The sequence below is a fragment of the Rattus rattus genome, chromosome 9, assembly GCF_011064425.1.
Source record: "Rattus rattus isolate New Zealand chromosome 9, Rrattus_CSIRO_v1, whole genome shotgun sequence".
In the NCBI taxonomy this organism is placed as follows: Eukaryota; Metazoa; Chordata; class Mammalia; order Rodentia; family Muridae; genus Rattus; species Rattus rattus.
In genome coordinates, this window is record NC_046162.1 from 15,130,971 (window position 1) to 15,148,106 (window position 17,136).

General features: G+C 43.1%; 2 protein-coding genes across 16 annotated transcripts in view; one reads left to right on the forward strand and one right to left on the reverse strand.

Moving 5' to 3' along the window:
* Window positions 1-17,136, reverse strand: part of Rbfox1 (RNA binding fox-1 homolog 1) — a 1,521,216-nt gene that overhangs the window by 615,838 nt on the left and 888,242 nt on the right. The gene's annotated exons all lie outside the window — the stretch shown is intronic.
* Window positions 435-6,051, forward strand: LOC116909043 (high mobility group protein B4-like). Its single transcript, XM_032912524.1, is given in 4 exon segments — window positions 435-491; window positions 1,881-2,045; window positions 5,520-5,659; window positions 5,661-6,051. Coding segments are annotated over 4 exon segments (753 nt in total).

The window sequence follows — 17,136 nt, forward strand, 5'->3', positions numbered from 1 at the left end:
CTCCTTCCCACCCTCACACTGCTCCTTCCATCTTGCTTAACTGTTTGTTTTTCTTCTCATCTTCTTACTTCTCTTCGTTTCTCCTGCCTTCAGATCTTATGCCTTCCTTCTTTTGTGCTTCCTTTCCCTTCCTCCTTTACTCCTTTCCCTTTCTCCCTTCTCTGTCACACTTAGAAAGCATGCTGTCACACTGCAGAGGTGGAGGAAGTCCCACTTGATGATTTCTCAACTCTTCACCCACCATGTAAAAACCATCCCTGTGTCTTCCCAAAGTTGAGCCCTGCCAGCTAGCTTTGAGGATTAAGCCCTGTGTCTTCTTGCATTGTGGCATGGTAAATCAGAATATAGTGGGGGCTGGGGGTCAGAAAACAATAAGCTCTCGGAGACGATAGAAGTTATCAGAGCAGCTTGAAGCAAACCTAAAGTCTGATGACATGGGTTTGAATCCAGAACTTGGCCTCTTGCTGGGCTATGAGCGGGTGGCTTGGCTGGTATGGGTGTTCAGGAGCCCCTCAGAAGATCAGGGAAGGAGTATGAATAATGGCAAATCATAGAGTTTTGATGTGTCTGTGCTTCAAAAGCTCTTTCATCAGTTTCTGGCCCTAAGTCATAATTATATAATGCTGGTTAAATGAAACAGATACAATGAATGGATCCAGAAAGTTTCCTTGTCCTCTCTTTCCAATTGTTTATTAACCAGAAAAATAGTGTGTGTGTGTGTGTGTGTGTGTGTGTGTGTGTGTGTGTGTGTGTAAAATTGTCCATGGTATGATTGACAGTAGAGTAAGACAGCTCCCACCTTCAGGAATCACGCACTCTAACAAGTCAGGGATCTGGATCTTGGCACTGTGAGGTCCGAGCTGAGCTTGGAAAAGAGAAGTCATGAAATGAAAACACTGTCTTGCTCCCATGAAGAGTCCTCAGGAAAGCCCAGTGATGAGAAAAAAATGGAACAACTTTCAGTCTGCGGCTGGTGAGTAGGACATGGGCTCAGCTTCTTCAGACAGACTCACTGCAGACCCCACGGGTAATGGTATCTACATCAGAGGAAATCCAGCAGCCTTGGCCCTCACAGCCTTCCCTGGGGACACCATTGCTGTGCAGTCAGGGGACACTACGAGCTGTCAGTAAGGACCAGAGCAACAGGGACAAGGCATGGCCTTTCTCCGACTCTGAGGCACAGGTGGAACAATGCTCATTGGTGGCAGGAATATAAGGCTTGGGTATAAAGAAGAAGGAAGAGTTGGTGTTCGCCTTGCTAGCTAAGGAATGCAGTAGTAGTAAATCTGTTTGATGGGTCAACCTGACTCTGCCAAGGGACTAGAGCCTCTCTTCCTCCTCCATCTTTGTTTAGACAGACCACAGCTGCAGAGCCAGGAAAAGGGAGAATCCCCAGGGATGCTGTGGTGAGAGGTGTCAATATGTATAGATAAAGGAGCAAGTGACAGGGGCAAGGAAACAGGGAGGAAAGTCTAGGCTTCTGATTTAGAAATATAAGCATCACCCTAAACCGTCCTTTTCCCATTGAGTAACAGGATTTCAAAAAGTCACTTAAATGTCTTTGTAAAACAATGGAACACAGGTTAATCTACTACTTTGAGACAGCCTAGAAGTACTGCCTATGTAACAGAGCTGTGAAGGGACCAAAGCAATACTAGGCTGGAGACTGAAGTGAGGGTCTCCCACATCCTGGGCTGCAGTGAAAGCTTCTATCGCTTGTAAAGAGCAGACACTCCTAGTCTTCACACAGCCCCTGTATGGGCCTCTCCTGTTCATGATTCTCTCTTTGCACTGCCCTCAGGTTCTGATCCACACCCCAGCTGACTCAAAGCCTGGAGCATGCACTGGCACCCCTTAATCTGCCATTTTCTCCTACTTAGGAAAAAGCTAACCGTTATGTCCAAGTGTCGCAGCAAAAGCACAGGACAAATCCAGAGCCCTTTTTTCAAGCTGGACACTTTTCTGCTGGGGTTTGTGAATCCCAGGCCCAGAGCCGCATTACTACGTGGCTGCTGCAGTTTGAATCCCTGCGTCGCCATCTGCTGGTCAATTCCTCTTAGTACTAATGATCCTTAGCCACCTGCACTGGAACCCAGCTGGAAGTCCAACGGGTTAGGCCACGTGATCCAGAGGACCAGCCTTCTGCAGAGCGTCTTCCCAAACATAGGCCTTGGAGTCACCTAAACTCCCAGTCGAAAAGCACAAGCCATTTCTTCCCAACTGTGAGTTTGGAAAAGACTAAGTCGCATTCCTTAGGACAGGTCTGTTTTTATCTCTCTGCGACCACCACTAGTCTCTACCCACCTGGCCTCATTTCCTTACCCACAAAAGAAGAAGTAGAAAGAGGTGATTTTTAAGTGCATTTTCAATTTTTGCCTTCCGTAACACGGAAGACCTACCCACCCGTGTAAATGTCACTCTAGCAGAAGACCAGTATGAATTGCAAAGAGTAGTCAGGGCCGCACCCTGGAATGGGCCTCACAGTAAGGCCAGGCAGAGTGCTTTTAAGGTAACGGCCAGGCCACATGGCAAGGACGAGCAGCCACATTCTAAGCTCTATGAACATCAGAAACAGAATCAGCAGAGCACACACCCAATATCCACCAATCCCCTGCATAGCATCATGTGCCAGATGAGCAAGGATCTCCCAACATCTGCAGGAAGTTTTGCACGAGGGCTTATAATTATTGCCTATTATTAAAAAGTGAGTATGAGAGAAGCTATGGATTATAAATTCATGGTAGATTATGTTTTAATGTTCCCAAACGGAATAATAATTGCTAAAACTGCTTTGGGTATCAAGCTTCATTGCACTGAACTGAACTCCAAGAATTACTACTACTGTTATTATTATTATTTTAAAATCACTTATGGTACTGGGATGGCATAATGTTACTATGGTATCCTTTGTCAAGGTACTGTGCCCAACATGCATTGATGACCAGGGCAGGACATGAGTTTCAACACTATAAATTAAGGTGCGATTTGTAAATGCTTCATTAATATTTATTAAATGATGATTAGATGCTCTTGCAATCTTTAATAAGATATTATAAAGCATGTCATTAAAATGCATTAACAGCACATTCTTAGTGAGCCACACCATAGCCTGCTGTTAAGAGATGCCCAGTTTTACGATTTTCTTCCTAAATCCTTTCCTAAGACACGATCATCACAATGATAAAGAAACTTAAGTGGCTATCTGATCAAAATGTTCCCCCAGGAGGGTGGTCCCCCTATATAGAAGTCTAAATAAGGTGTCTTCCCCACTTCCAATTCAGTTTCTAGAATCTCCAACTTTGATCCTATTGAAGGATCTGCAGGGTAAATATAATAAAAATACACTCTATGAAATCCTCAAAAAATTAACAAAAATATTATTTAAAAATAAGAACAGTCTGTGGAAGTCAATTCTCTTCCTTCTACTGTATAGGTGACAGGTATTCAACCTGAGTCATGATGTTTGGTAACAAGCATCTTTACCCTCTGAGCTATCTCTCTAGCTCAAAGGAGCATTAAGTACATGGCCAAGACTTTGTTGTCTCATTTTATCTTTTTCCCTTTGTTTTTCCCCTGCTTTTTTTTGCTAGATATGAGATTCAGAATGTGCCAGACTTGTAATATCACTGCTGAACAAAACCACTAGAACTCAAGCAGGTCAGGAAGCAGGAGCTGATGCAGAGGCCATGGAGGGATTTTACTTACTGGCTTGCTTGAGTTTGAGTCCTGACTTTCTTTGGTGATGAACAGCAATGTGAAAAGTGTAAGCTTAATAAACCCTTTGCTCCTCAACTTGCTTCTTGGTCATGAAGTTTTGTGCAGGAATAGAAAACCTAAGACAAATTGGTACCAGGAGAGGGGTCTTCAGGAGAGGAGGACCGTGGAAGGACTTTGGAACTTTGACCCAGAAGAGCCATTGGGATATTAAGAGCTCTGTGAGATGTTCTGTACGAACTTAGAAGATAATGTTGAGAACAGTGCAGAAGATGGAGGCCTGGCTTATAAAATTCCAGAGACAAGATTAAAGACTCTTACCAGGGCTGTTGCTATTTTGGTTGTGATGATTCTGTGGTTTTGGTTAGCTGGGGCTGAAAAATCATCTGTGATTAACAAGATACCAGAGCTACTAAAACTAAACCTTTGTATTATTAGGACTATTGATGCTGGTCAGTTGGGGCTAAGAAATTAGTGGTGATTAAGAAGAGACCATCATCACTGAGGTGAAATCTCCTGGGAAGTGTTTTCTGAGAGCACAAAGAGGCTGTGTTCCAGAGATACTCAAGGTTGTACTTCACGCTGTGGCTGGACTTTGTAATGTGTAAGAGTCAACCAGGGTACTGGTTTTGAAGGGATGAAGGGGTCATAAAGAGCAGTTGAGGCTCAGCAATGTGAGAGGCCATGGAAGGCTATTGGTAAAGGTGAAGCTTCAGTTGCAATTGATGGCCCAGGACTGAAGGGGTCATGCAAAGGAGTTGAGGCTTGGCAACATGAAGAGAGTCTATGAGAGGCGCTTGGCAAAGCCTAATTGCAGTGGGAGACAACAGTGTTTTGGGGATACCAGTACCATGAGATGACCACCAAGAATAGCAGCAGCAGTGGTGTACAGGCTTCTGGAGTCTAGAAGACAAGGTGTGTGCTACAAAGGGCAGAGCTGGAGAAGTGACCCAAGCCCTTGGAGGAGCCCAGAAGATCGTGAGTGGATCCCAGACATTGTATGGCTAGAGTTTGATTTCATTTTTGATAGTGGCTGTGCCCTGATATTTTTCCCTCTTGAAGGAAGAAAGTATTTTAGTGGAGCCCACAGTTAAAAGACTTTGAATTGTCAAAAGACTTTGAATTTTAAAAGAGATTGGATATTTTAAAGGGATTGAAATTTTAATATGTAAGAATTTGTAAAGACTGTGGAACTCTTAAAGTTAATTTGATCTTGGGAATGAATAAGAAAGTAAGAGGTGAGGCTTAATAGAGATATGTTTGTGTGTCAAGTTGACAAGGTGTCAATTATACTGGCTGGTTTTGTGTATCAACTTGACACAAGCTGGAGCTATCACAGAGAAAGGAGCCTCCCTTGAGGAAAGCCTCCATGAGATCCAGTTGTAAGGCATTTTCTCAATTAGTGATCAAGGCAGGGGGGCATTTTGGGTGGTACCATCCTTGGGCTGGTAGTCTCGGGTTCCATAAGAAAGCAAGGTGAACTAGATGGCCACTTAATTTTCTTCCATAAATGATTCAAGGATAAGGGAGCACACACACACACACACACACACACACACACACACACACACAAAAAAAAAAAAAAGAAAGGTAAAAGAGGTCCAACCTGTAAATGACTGAGCTTGGCTGCCATTGGTCAGCTCAGGGATGACGTCACAATTTCCCTTCTTTGACCCAACAATGCCCACCAGCACTGAAAAGGCTGGGTCCTGGCTGAGGCACACACAGAGGGAAGATTTCACCCCATGGAAGACACTATCTAGATTGCTCCTGAAGTGAAGACCAATCTCTGCTATCTAAATCAGCAGGATGGGAGTTCGTGCTTCTATAATCATGGGAAAAGAAAGCAAGAAAGACCGAAAGTGAACGTCTCTCCTTATGTCCACTTTATGATGGACTTCAGAAATCAAATGAGGGAGCAACAGCCAAACACGAGTATGACTTTGCGAATTTTCTAGAAAGTGTTCTGAAAAGTGGAGGACCATCTCGAAGAAGGAAAAGAAGAAGTATGAAGCCCTAGCCAAGCGCGACAAAGATCGGTACCAACATGAAATGAGAAACTACACCGGACCGAGAAGGGAGAGAAGAAGGAGGGATGCAGATGCACCGCGGAAGCCCCCATCCTCGTTCCTGCTCTTCTCCATGGAACACTTTGACCAGATAAAAGAACAACACCCAAACTGGACTGTGGGGCAGTTGGCCAAGGCTGCAGGGAGGATGTGGGCCAGGTGTTCGGAAGAGGATAAAATCCCCTACGAGGAGAGGGCTGCCGTTCTGAGGGCCAAGTACCTTGAAGAACGGGAGGCCTACTACCACCAATGCCAGCACAGGAACTAAAACTTCAAGGGATGGGGCAAACCCAATCTGAAACAATAAACCTCATTCAACTGGGAAAAAAAAAAAAAAGAAAGCAAGGTGAGCAAGCCAGGGGAAGCAAGTCAGCAAATAATATCCCTCCATGGCCTCTGTAGCAGCTCCTGCTTTCTGACCTATTTGAGTTTCAGTTTTGACTTCCTTTGGTGATGAACAGCAATATGGAAGTATAAGCTGAATAAACCATTTCCTCCCCAACTTCCTTTTGGTCATGATGTTTTATGCAGGAATAGAAACCCTGACTAAGACAGGTAAATATAATGTTGGACTTGCAATTATGTCTGTCCAAATAGGATATAATGCCCTTCCAATAGAAAGCATCAGATATCTGTACAGGATCTTAGAAGGTCTCAACTCTCTCAGGAACCATGTTTGGATCCCCCAAACCCATATGCACTGCTGTCAGCATTTTTGACTCTCAGAGAGGAAATCCATGGTTACCCCAATGGACCCAGGTTGCATGGAGTTCAATCACTCATTGGAGTTCTTGAAGACTGGGAAATGTCAACTTGGGGAACAGGTGTCCTTTGATTCTGTGAGAGTTCAGTGCTCTCTTCCCACTGCTTCTATCTGGTCCCAAGAGCAGAGGCAGGACCTTGAATACCCGTGGCTTCCCCATCCCTGAAACCTGGAGTCTCGTTTCTGAATTCTCTACAGTGTTCTGCTGATCTCAGAGAGCCTCCTGCCATGCTTCTGTATGACAGAGCCCGCAGGGGACACATATTGGAGAGAGTCTGTTTTTTCCTTTGGAGTTTGAAAGATCTGGGTTGAAATTCTCCCTTTGCATCCTGGTAGATATCAGACTTAGATTATCATAGTGCCTTTCAAACTTCACGCTGTTCTTACTTTAAAAAATATGGATAAGAAATGGTACCTTGATATTATAATGATAGTAAGGGTAGGAGACACATGCCTCAGCCATTAGTCACTGTTCTATTGCTACAAAGAGATGCCAGGGACAAAGCAGATCTTATGAAAGAAGCATCCAATTGGATGCTCGTTTAGAGTTTCATAGGTTTAGTCCATTATCACCATGGCAGCAGCGTATATAGCAGCACACATGGTTCTGGAGCAGTAGCTGAGAGCTATGTCCTGCTTGGTGGGCAGAGAGTAGCTGGGCCTGGCACAGGACTTTGAAACCTCAAAGCCCAATCCTAGTGACATACTTTCTCTGACAAGGTCATGCCTCGAGTTCTTCCAAACCAGGAGTTCCACTTCCTGATGACTACACTTTCAAATATATGAGACAACAGAGAGCATTTTTATTCAAACCACCACAGCACATAATTTTAATTGGCAATTTTGCAATCTACATGTATCATATTACAAACTCAAGTATACTATACACAGCCCATTATTCTATCATATTGGAAAGCTGAGTGGTGCTTTCTCTATGTAAGGCTTGCATGTACCTAAAATGTTCAAGGTGGTGTTTAGTTAATTATGAACATATTCTTTATTTGCATCAAGTCTCCAGTATTTGGACATGGCAATCCATTCATGTCTGAAACCAGAATATGGCCACATGTCTCCACCACAGAGAGAAACTGACCTGTGGACCTGGATATTTGACACTAACCCTATAACAAGGAAGTCAACTTTTTTTTCCCTTTGGCTTGACTTTGGAGGTAAAATGCTGGAATCCAAGAAGGGTAGATCAACATATCCAAGGAGCAGGAATAACTACTCTAAAAGGGCAGCGTAGCAGAAGGATGTGAGCAGCTGAGTATTGGCATGCATCCATTTCTCAGGGCAGCGTGCTTCGGCTTCCAAGTATTGTGGGGAATCCAAAACATGGATGGACTCTTGGGGATCAAAATACCTAGAGCAGTAGAATGGTATATGAGGCTTGAATTGTCCCAGACAATGACATTTATCGTGTACATGGAGGCTAAAACAAGACAATCCAGCCAGTCAGTAAGATCTATGGGATCAAAGCAGTGAATGTTGGGAAAGGAGAGAAACTTGAGTGGAAGTTCTGTAAGGAGAATAGTCCTTCTCCCAGTCATCCTTGCACTTAATCGTTTATTCAGCCAGCGTGAAGCCCTCTGTGAGTCACACAATGCAAAGTAGGAATGAGGAAAGTAGGAATGTAGAGACTCTACTGGGCTTGTAGTTCGAGAGAAAAAAAAAGCCTTTTCATTATAACAGCATATGGACCAAGTCCCATTTCATTCATTTATGTGTCTATTAACCTTTTTTTGTTGACCACCCCATCTTTCGTTTGGCTGGATAAAACAGAGACAGTTCCAAAGTTCTATTTTACTTTATTATTTTACTTTATTGTTCATGGGTTGATAAGTTGGAAATAATTTTAGAATTATAGGAGGAAAAGGCCAAGTATCACATGGAGTCCCCACGTGTGCCACCCCAGGTCTGAGAGCAGACAGCTTGTGGGAAATAGTCTCTTGTGGGGAAGAAGCTGCTGAAACAAGATGTGGAAGAACCCATCTACCTGGTTTAAAGGGCTTCTGGGAAATGGTCCCTTGATTTCTGTCTTACAAGGCTCGACTCTGGGAGGGGGTTGCTAAGCAGTGTTTGAGGATGGGTACCACTCTAGTCTTAGAAGAATCACTGACCACCACTACAACACAAATAGTTTGTTTTCAGTCAACCACACCTTTCCTTGTAATGAATTTGCCTGTGGCCGTTGTCTGGTCATCCTAACTATAATCAAATGGACTATTCTCAACAGAGAACATAAAGACAAGTGAACCATGGGCTGAGGGGTAACACCCAAGGATTACTTTGAAAATCTAATGAAAGCTACAAAACTTCTTAGGAAAAAGAGAATAAGACAGTAGTAACCTGAACCCCTCTCCTGGTCTTCTATCTCTCCTTTCCTTGGTGTTTCTCTTCCTTCCTTTTCATACTTGTTCCACATTGCTCTTTCTTCTTCTCTTTATCTCTCTACCTCTCTCTTTGTTACCTGTTCATCCCTCATCTCTCCCCCCCCCTCTTCATTTCCTACTTACCTTTTCCCCTCCCTCTGTCTCTCCCTCCTTTCCTCCATTTCTCCATCTTCCCATGCCTCTGGTTTTCATAAACTTGCCAAAACTCAGCCGGACGCTTTGTCTGTGGACTCCGATAGACTTTTCCCCCAAGCGCCAGCATTTTCCAGCTTTGCTTATATTTCCTCAAGCAATAACATAACAATCACTCAATGAGGTAAATGGAACAAGTTCTATTATGTTCTAGGTTTTTGTCAGTATTTGAGAAAAAATGACAACAACAAGAGCTGCAGCAGTGGCTCAGCAATGAAGGTGATTATTGCTCTAGCAAAGGCCAAGGTGAGCTGCCAGCATCCATGTCAAGCAGCTCACAATGACCAGCAACTCCACCCCCTAGGAATCCAATACCCTCTTCTGGCTTTCACAGCATGACATACACTTGTGCACACACACTTGTGCAGACATTTGTATAATGCATACATACACACACACACATACACACACACACACACACACACACCAATTTAAAAAGGAAAATCAAACAGGGAAAGTAGGGATGAATAAAAAGATTACCTTTTATTCAGAATAATAGCAGGCAGACTGAGAAATTCTGCAAAATTTCTATACTAAAGGAGTAAGTACTGTTCTCAAGTTGAAGAGCTGTGCTCCTTTGCCAGTTTCCACACCCGTAACGGCCCAGGAGAAAGAAGTAAACCTTTCCAGCTCTAACAATAGGGGTTGTTAATTCATAAACATCAACATCTCCAAAAAGGGACACCGTGAGACACATACAATCGCACTCATACCCAAACAGAACTACTCATGAAGCATCTAGAACAAAACACAAAAACAACTTTCTTTTCATTTGAATAAACTGAAGCAAGCTTTTCAAACACATTTCTTAGAGAAAAAGAAATGTTCTGCCTGGATTATTTCTTTGTTTGCTAAATATGATGTCTATTTACTGAGGAAACCTCGGCATAAGCAGTGAGAAGAACTATCTAGAGTAACAGCCAGTTAAAGAGGACTTCCCTTTCTTTGTCTCTTCTAGAATCAAGGACCTTGCACATACTAGGCAAGAACTGGAATGCCCGGCTTCAGCCAGGTCCTCAGCCTCATTTGTATTTTATATTCTGAGGAAGAGTCTCCCATCACCCAGTGTGTCTTGAGCTCCCTCTGTAGTCATGGCTGGCCTTGCATTGGTGGTCCATCTTCCTGATTTTTTCTGAGGAACTACTAGACTCTGACATCAGATCCAGACTTCCCCTCTCTTGAGTTATTTATAGACTTGGGAAAATAACAACAACAACAACAAAACATAAACAAACAAACAACAACAACAACACAACAAACCCCACCACACACAGTTGAAGAAAATTCAGGCTGGTTTGGAGAATCAGGTAGCATTTAACTCTGAAGACCGAGATACTCCAATGAATGAACCAGTTGTAGTCGCACACAGGCTGCAGGCCCACTGAGGCAGGCCATGGGAGCTTGCAGGTCCCGTGTTTAAATGTACAGGAAAGGCCTCCAGCTTGGATCTCTGTGAACATCTCCTCCCCTTCTTATGCACTGCACACGGAGTAGAAGGCTGCCCATCTCATTCCTACCTCCCAGGCAGCTGGCAAGCATCCAGGCTTCATTAATTTGTTTTACTCTCTTTTTGCCAAGCTACCAAGAGTCCAGTTCAAAATAAATAAATAAACAGAGTGTTTTTAAAACCAAGAGCATATGAAATTGGTGGAGAAAAAATGTGGGAGAAGGCAGAAGACAGATCAGAAAGAAGGAAACAAAGGTGTAAATTTGATAAAAACATATTATAAACGTGTATGCATCACCAGACAAAGGGAAGCTATAAGAAAAAAGATGATGCTCCTTTCCCAGGGGTTTGTACCTCGTGGGCATTTGTTTGGAAGTAAGCCTGTCGCTGGGCCGTGAAAAGGTGAAGGGCAAAGCTATTGAGGATCTGGAGAAGGAAAAGCTTCCTCGCCAAGGTCAAGTATATATCAGCCATGGAACAAAGCAATGCTCATTTCCACCCGAGGCCACAGTGTACCTTGACCCCAGTCTCATGAAAACAACAATTTGCGGTCCTCTATAAAACACTTCTTTCCCTTTCTCTGTTCCACAAGCTTCTTCCAAACCCAGAGTTCTGACTTAGCACCCGGCCCGTATTTTACAAGCCTGTGTGCTCCTGTGAGTGTGTGCCTTGCATTCTAAGGTTTGCAGCCCGAGATTTATCTCACTCTCTGATGGCGTTTTATCATTATTAGAGAGCTATAAATTTCAGCTCCGTTAGCATCACATTTAAATATGTACCCTCCAAGATAGAAAGGTGCTGGGTCTATAGACCACTATAAATCGCCATTATTTGCCAGTGCTCTATACTTCGGCCTTGGTAGAGCCCAGTTGAAGCTGCACATTTTGTTTAGATAGCTTCTCTTCCCGGAAGGGAAACTTTGCCAGCACTCGAGGTAGATAGGATTTGCTGCCAGAGACTCCTGTTCGCACCTTGGCAGCTGTTTTTCTTTTTTATTTAGAGAGAACAGGGTTGCCACCATCTGTCTTTTGAAAAATGAGTTTTGCTCACAGCAACATGGAACCATGACTGGTCGGAGGGGGTGGGGGGAGGTACAAGGGAAGAGGTGGGGGAGGGCAAGAAATGAAATGGACACAGGAACAGAAAGACGGTACCAAATGTCAGGATTGAAGTAGGGTCAAGTCTACCAGGAAAGGAATTTAAAGATGAAGTATTTTCCACCTGAGGAAAACAAGGCAGGGTTGGTAAATGGGAATCAAGGGACAGCCAGAGAACAGACAGTCTCAAATCCTCTCAAAGCAGGGACAGGGAGGAACTGACTCACTAGATGTGCAAAGCTTTGTTGCCAGCATTTACAGAGTCCTATGGCTCTCCAAGGAGGTAGATATTTCAACCTAAGCACCATGGGTCATCCATGCTTTAAGCCCAGTGTGTCTACTTTCTCATTTTGCATCCTATGACTTGACTGCTCCTCTTCTTAACAAATGAAGAGTGTCTACACAGGAACAAGGATTAGAGAGGAGGTCTCACCATCAGGCACCCAGATATACCTGCTCAGTTTCATCTCCGTCTGTCATCGAAGAAGTTAACTGACTCTAGTTGACCAATGTGAAACTTGAGTCTATTTTTAAAAATACAGAATTTAAGTCTAGGGTGTATTCTGCTTTATATTTCCTTCCTAGAACTCATGTGTATAGGCATCTTCATGTCCTCGCCCCACATGAACAGTAATTCTCAATGATAATATAGTACAAAGTCGCTGCTTACATGTGCCACATGCTCAGAAGACAAATTGTTCTGTACAGTCAGGAATCCAGCTTGGCGGAGACTGGATTATCTCAAGAGAGTAACCCCGAAGACATGGCCAGGATGATAGTAACTATTTCTTTCTCATATGCTTCAGGGTGTCTGCAAGCAGTGACATCATTACTAGTCCCCATAATACACTGGCTAGAACTGAAGCCAAGTCAGTTAGACCCTACCATACACTCAAGGTCATGACCCCAGAATTCTGTAAGTTATGATGGTTGAGCTGACAGATTGTTGCTTTATGACAACTACTTGCTGACCATTGTGAAGACATACAATTTCCCAGAAGACCCAAGCATAGTCACAATCAACAATGTACTGAGCATCATGGCTGCCAACCCTACATATCTCCCTCCATGTTCCCCCTCATACACTCCCCTTCTGTTTTGCAAAGCCCTTATCAAATGATTTTTCAACCTTTCATCCCTTAATCTAATTTACAGCATCTTCTTCTCCCAACCTCCTACTGCTCAATATGTTCCTCTTGCTTTTGCAATTCATCCTTTTCTTGTCTCATTTCATCAGACTCAAGAAACAAGAACTTGATATTGTCCTCGAGCATTGGGAGCTCTGGTAACCCACTGGTTGTCTGGTGTCTTTGCATCAATACCAAATCTTTCCAAGGCTACTGATCAAACGCTGTCTCCCTCAAGGAGATCACTTGAGTCTCAGAACTGGCACTGGCTCTCATCTAAGTGCAAAAAGAGTCAGGAAAGTGAATTCCTTCTGAATAAAGGAAAGTAAGTACTGATGTTTTCTATTTTGCCAACTTCAGGGAAAAGGAAGCATGAATTGGATCTTGCCTGTTCATATAGATTTTATGTTCTCTGAACCACATTGTTTTCATCTATAGATAAAATTGAAGACAAGGCAATTTGGCAACCTACAATTCTTCCCCATATAATTATAATTCATTCTTCCTAAATAAGGCAAAGGCATTAATAATAGTAACTGAAGACAGAATGAGAGATAGGCATTGCATACAAGAGAAATTTGATTTGTCATATTCACAAATCATCAAAGAAAATTAAAAATATGTATATTCTTCCTTGCTCATGAAATAACAACCTTAATAAGAGGAGATAAGTCACAAATGGGTATCTTAGAGGCTCTTAAGATAGCCTGAAATTCAGAATAATATAAACAGCCCTTTCAAAAATTAAGATTATGTTTGATGTAGGAAAACTGTATGTCTGAAAACTCTTTTATCAAAACTTCCTGATTAAGGACTCCCATGTCAGGAGGTTGGAAACCTGCTGGAGGGCCACATGCCACCACTATTGCACAACAGTTTAAAATTATCTATCGCGGCTATGTCAGAAGATCCTGCTTTCAACAAGAGTTCACTGGCGTATCAAAATTCTTATAGATACAGCATCACCCCGGCTATGCAAAGAGTTCCTGGTTCAATCCCAGGTCATTGGTTCATAGACAGTCCTGGTACCCATGTCTATCATAACATTACTTTCATAACGGTAAAGTACTGTTATAAAAAAGTTCACCCATGGGATATTAGAGAGGGTAGAAAAGAACACTATTCAAACTTGACTCTATTCCCAAACCCTAGTTTTGTGTAATTTGGTGAAGACATGAGAAAACGGTGGAGAAGACTTCTATTTTCCTAAGTAGAACCTAGAGAGGAAGATATCCTATAGTGCGGTACCCAGTCTGCATCATGACAAGGCTCCCCTGATCACTTGGAAAGGATGAGAATGCATCTTAAGGTTTCCAAGCCTTTGGGTGCATTTGTAAGGACTGTGCTCCAGTTTAAACCTCATGTTATCTTTTAGTTTTTATAGGCCTGGATTTCTAAGCCAACTTTTCAGAATCCCAATTAGTTCCTTCCACATAGCCTCTACAATATGATCCTTGAACCCATAAAGCTGCCTGTCACTATTACTGAGCTGAGCACTATTACCTGCTTGGCTTCCAGTTTGCTGAAACCTCTTTTTAAAAAAAACATAGAGAGAACCTCCGTGTAAGAAATACCCAGGATTTGGTTAGGATCATCCTCTTACTCTCTGATTAGAACCGCTGTCTCATCAGAAGCTTGTAAACAAGATTCCACCAAGGTTTCTTGACATCAGCACTGCACTGTCAACATTCTGAACCAGGCAATCCCTTGCCTTTGGTGATACCCTTTGTCCTGGGATGGTGAATAGCACTCCTTGACTACCTGCCAAATGTTTACATCCAGCTATATCAGACAATCGGAGCATGATTTCTGAATGTAAGCAAACATGTTCCTAAAGAGACAACATGACTCTTATCTGCAGTACATATATGGTGAGCAACCCACAGGAAAGTTCTTCACACACCTTAGCTGGTTTAATTCTCTTAGGAGCCCCATGTGAGTTGGGAATCATTTTATCTTACTTTTTACATAAAAGAACGGAAACTTCCAAAAGAAGTAACTTGCTCTTAGTCACAATGTGTGTCAGATCTGGGCCCCCAAAGCCTCCAGCTTCTTCTCTAGTCTGCACATTTCATAATATCAATTCTCCTACTTTCAGATAATCTGGGTGTTAATGTGAAGCTCAGTTACAAATAAACTGTGAGGTATCAAGGTATACACTTGATGTGCCCAGCCCTGGGGAGTTAGACAACCTCATGTAGTGTGTTCTGCTGCCTTTACATATCTACATATAGTAGCCTGTGGACTGAAGGATACAATCTCTGTTCCCAAATTGTGCCAATAATCTGAGCTCCAGTTAGAGTGTGCCTTAATGAAGACAATTGCATCCCTCAGAGAAGAGGAAGGAGGAGACTGCTTACTCTCCTTCAGAGAACATTGATGTATGCCTGAATGCATGCACAAACACACACATGCACACATACATACACATGCACACCCATCCACACACGGGCACGCACACACATGTACACACATGCACATGGGAATACACACTAAACAAAGGTCATCTGATCACTCCTCTGGAAGGAATCCACCTCTGGTTTAGCAGAGAATCTTCTAGTCTCCTGTAAGAAGCAGATGTTGTCTCTGCTTCTTAAGCCCCACATGTCTGCTATCTTTTTACTGAGGTTGGTGAAAGCTTGTAAGCACTGAGTGTCTTTTTTCCCAGGCGGAACAGGTTTCCAGTGATTATAAAACTGGCCACATCAGCCTCCTTCTGTTATAGAAAGGCAGCTCCAGTTTATGGCGCTGGAATGGACAGTGATCTTTTCCAGATCTGAGCTAGCATGGTGGACATGGGCCACATGTGTGAGATAATGATTTCGTGATCTACTAAGGAAACCACGAAGGTTCTTAGTGATCAGTCTTTCCCGTATGCCATTCAGGTTTAGGACAATCACAAAGGCCAAGGTAAGGAAAGGGGACCAGAAAACAGTGTTCCTATTTCCTCACGGCCATGCTGTCTTCTCTACTAGGCAGGTGGCACTGTTCAAATCAGAAGAGTGAAGGCTATTTGCCTTCCCACATGCCTGCAGAGCCCCACATACTGCAGTGGGACAGAGAAGAATCATCTGCTTCCCATGAAAAGAAAAAAAGGGATGAGGCTTCCCTGATCTCACTGTCAACCTGTTGTCCACCAATAGTGATGTGGCATAATCCACAGGTACTAAGATCATGACCCTTGGATGTTTTATCTATAAATCTGGGATGCATGGTGTCATCTTATAGATTTATGAAAAAGGAAAACAAGTAAATGGAACAAAGTTGTGTTCAGTCAATAAATGATGTTGATTTTATGTTCTCCCCAAAAGTTCATGTACTGAAAGCTTAGTGTCTAGTGTAGGATGTTTGAGATGGAGAATCCTTCAATGACCTTGTATAGTGGAAGGTGGTTAGACTCCTAAGTGCACTGCCCTCAGAAGGAATTGGCATAGTCACTATAGGGCTCCAGGAAGCTCTCAGGACAGAGATGAACTATAAGAACAAGGCTGATCCTGGATTCCCTCTTATGACTAATGTCCCTCCCACCACCAAACCTCTTTTCTTTATAGACTTTCCAGCCAGCCAAGGACATTTTGTTACAGTACAGAGCAGACTGAGGAGATTCAGATCTTGGCCTGGCTGTACTCTCAAGCTGCTTTTACCTGTTGAGTCCACATGACCAGAATCTAAGCCTGAATGTCTTTTATACTGGAGTTCTAGATGAATGGGTGGCTTGAGGTAGAATCCCTGACTCACAGCACATGACCCTGATCAACTTAGAACAGGTTTGTCCAAAGATGACTGAACCAGAGCTGGGTTACAAGAGAAAGGGTCATTGTTCAGCAATTTCCTCCACTAGAATAATCGAATCCTGGATGGAGAATGGAAGCTGCTATGAGGCTCAGGAAGTAAATGAGGTGCAAGCCTGAGAAAGGTGGAGCTGACAAGATTCACAAGCCCCTCCTCCAACATGGCCATGACAACAGCAAACAACTGCTCAGGGATGACATTCTGACTAACTCCAACTGCCACAGTAGCTGTGTAAGCAGGTCTTTGGGCTCCCATTCTTCCTCTGCAAAACTATGAGTTACTTGCATAAATGTTCTTAGAACTGAGCCTGGCACAAAGCAATGGGTCTATTGAGGAACTGTTAGTAAAATGAATCTAGATAATGCAGTATCCGCCTTTTAGGAGACATGGTCTTGTGTAGCCCAGGCTGACCCTGAACTTCTGGTGCTTCCACATTCACTCTGGAGCAGTAGATTATAAAAGTATACCACATGCCCAACTGAGCTTTTCGATTTTAACCTTCACACAATGCTTGCACATCTTTCTTCTTTCTTCAACCCCAT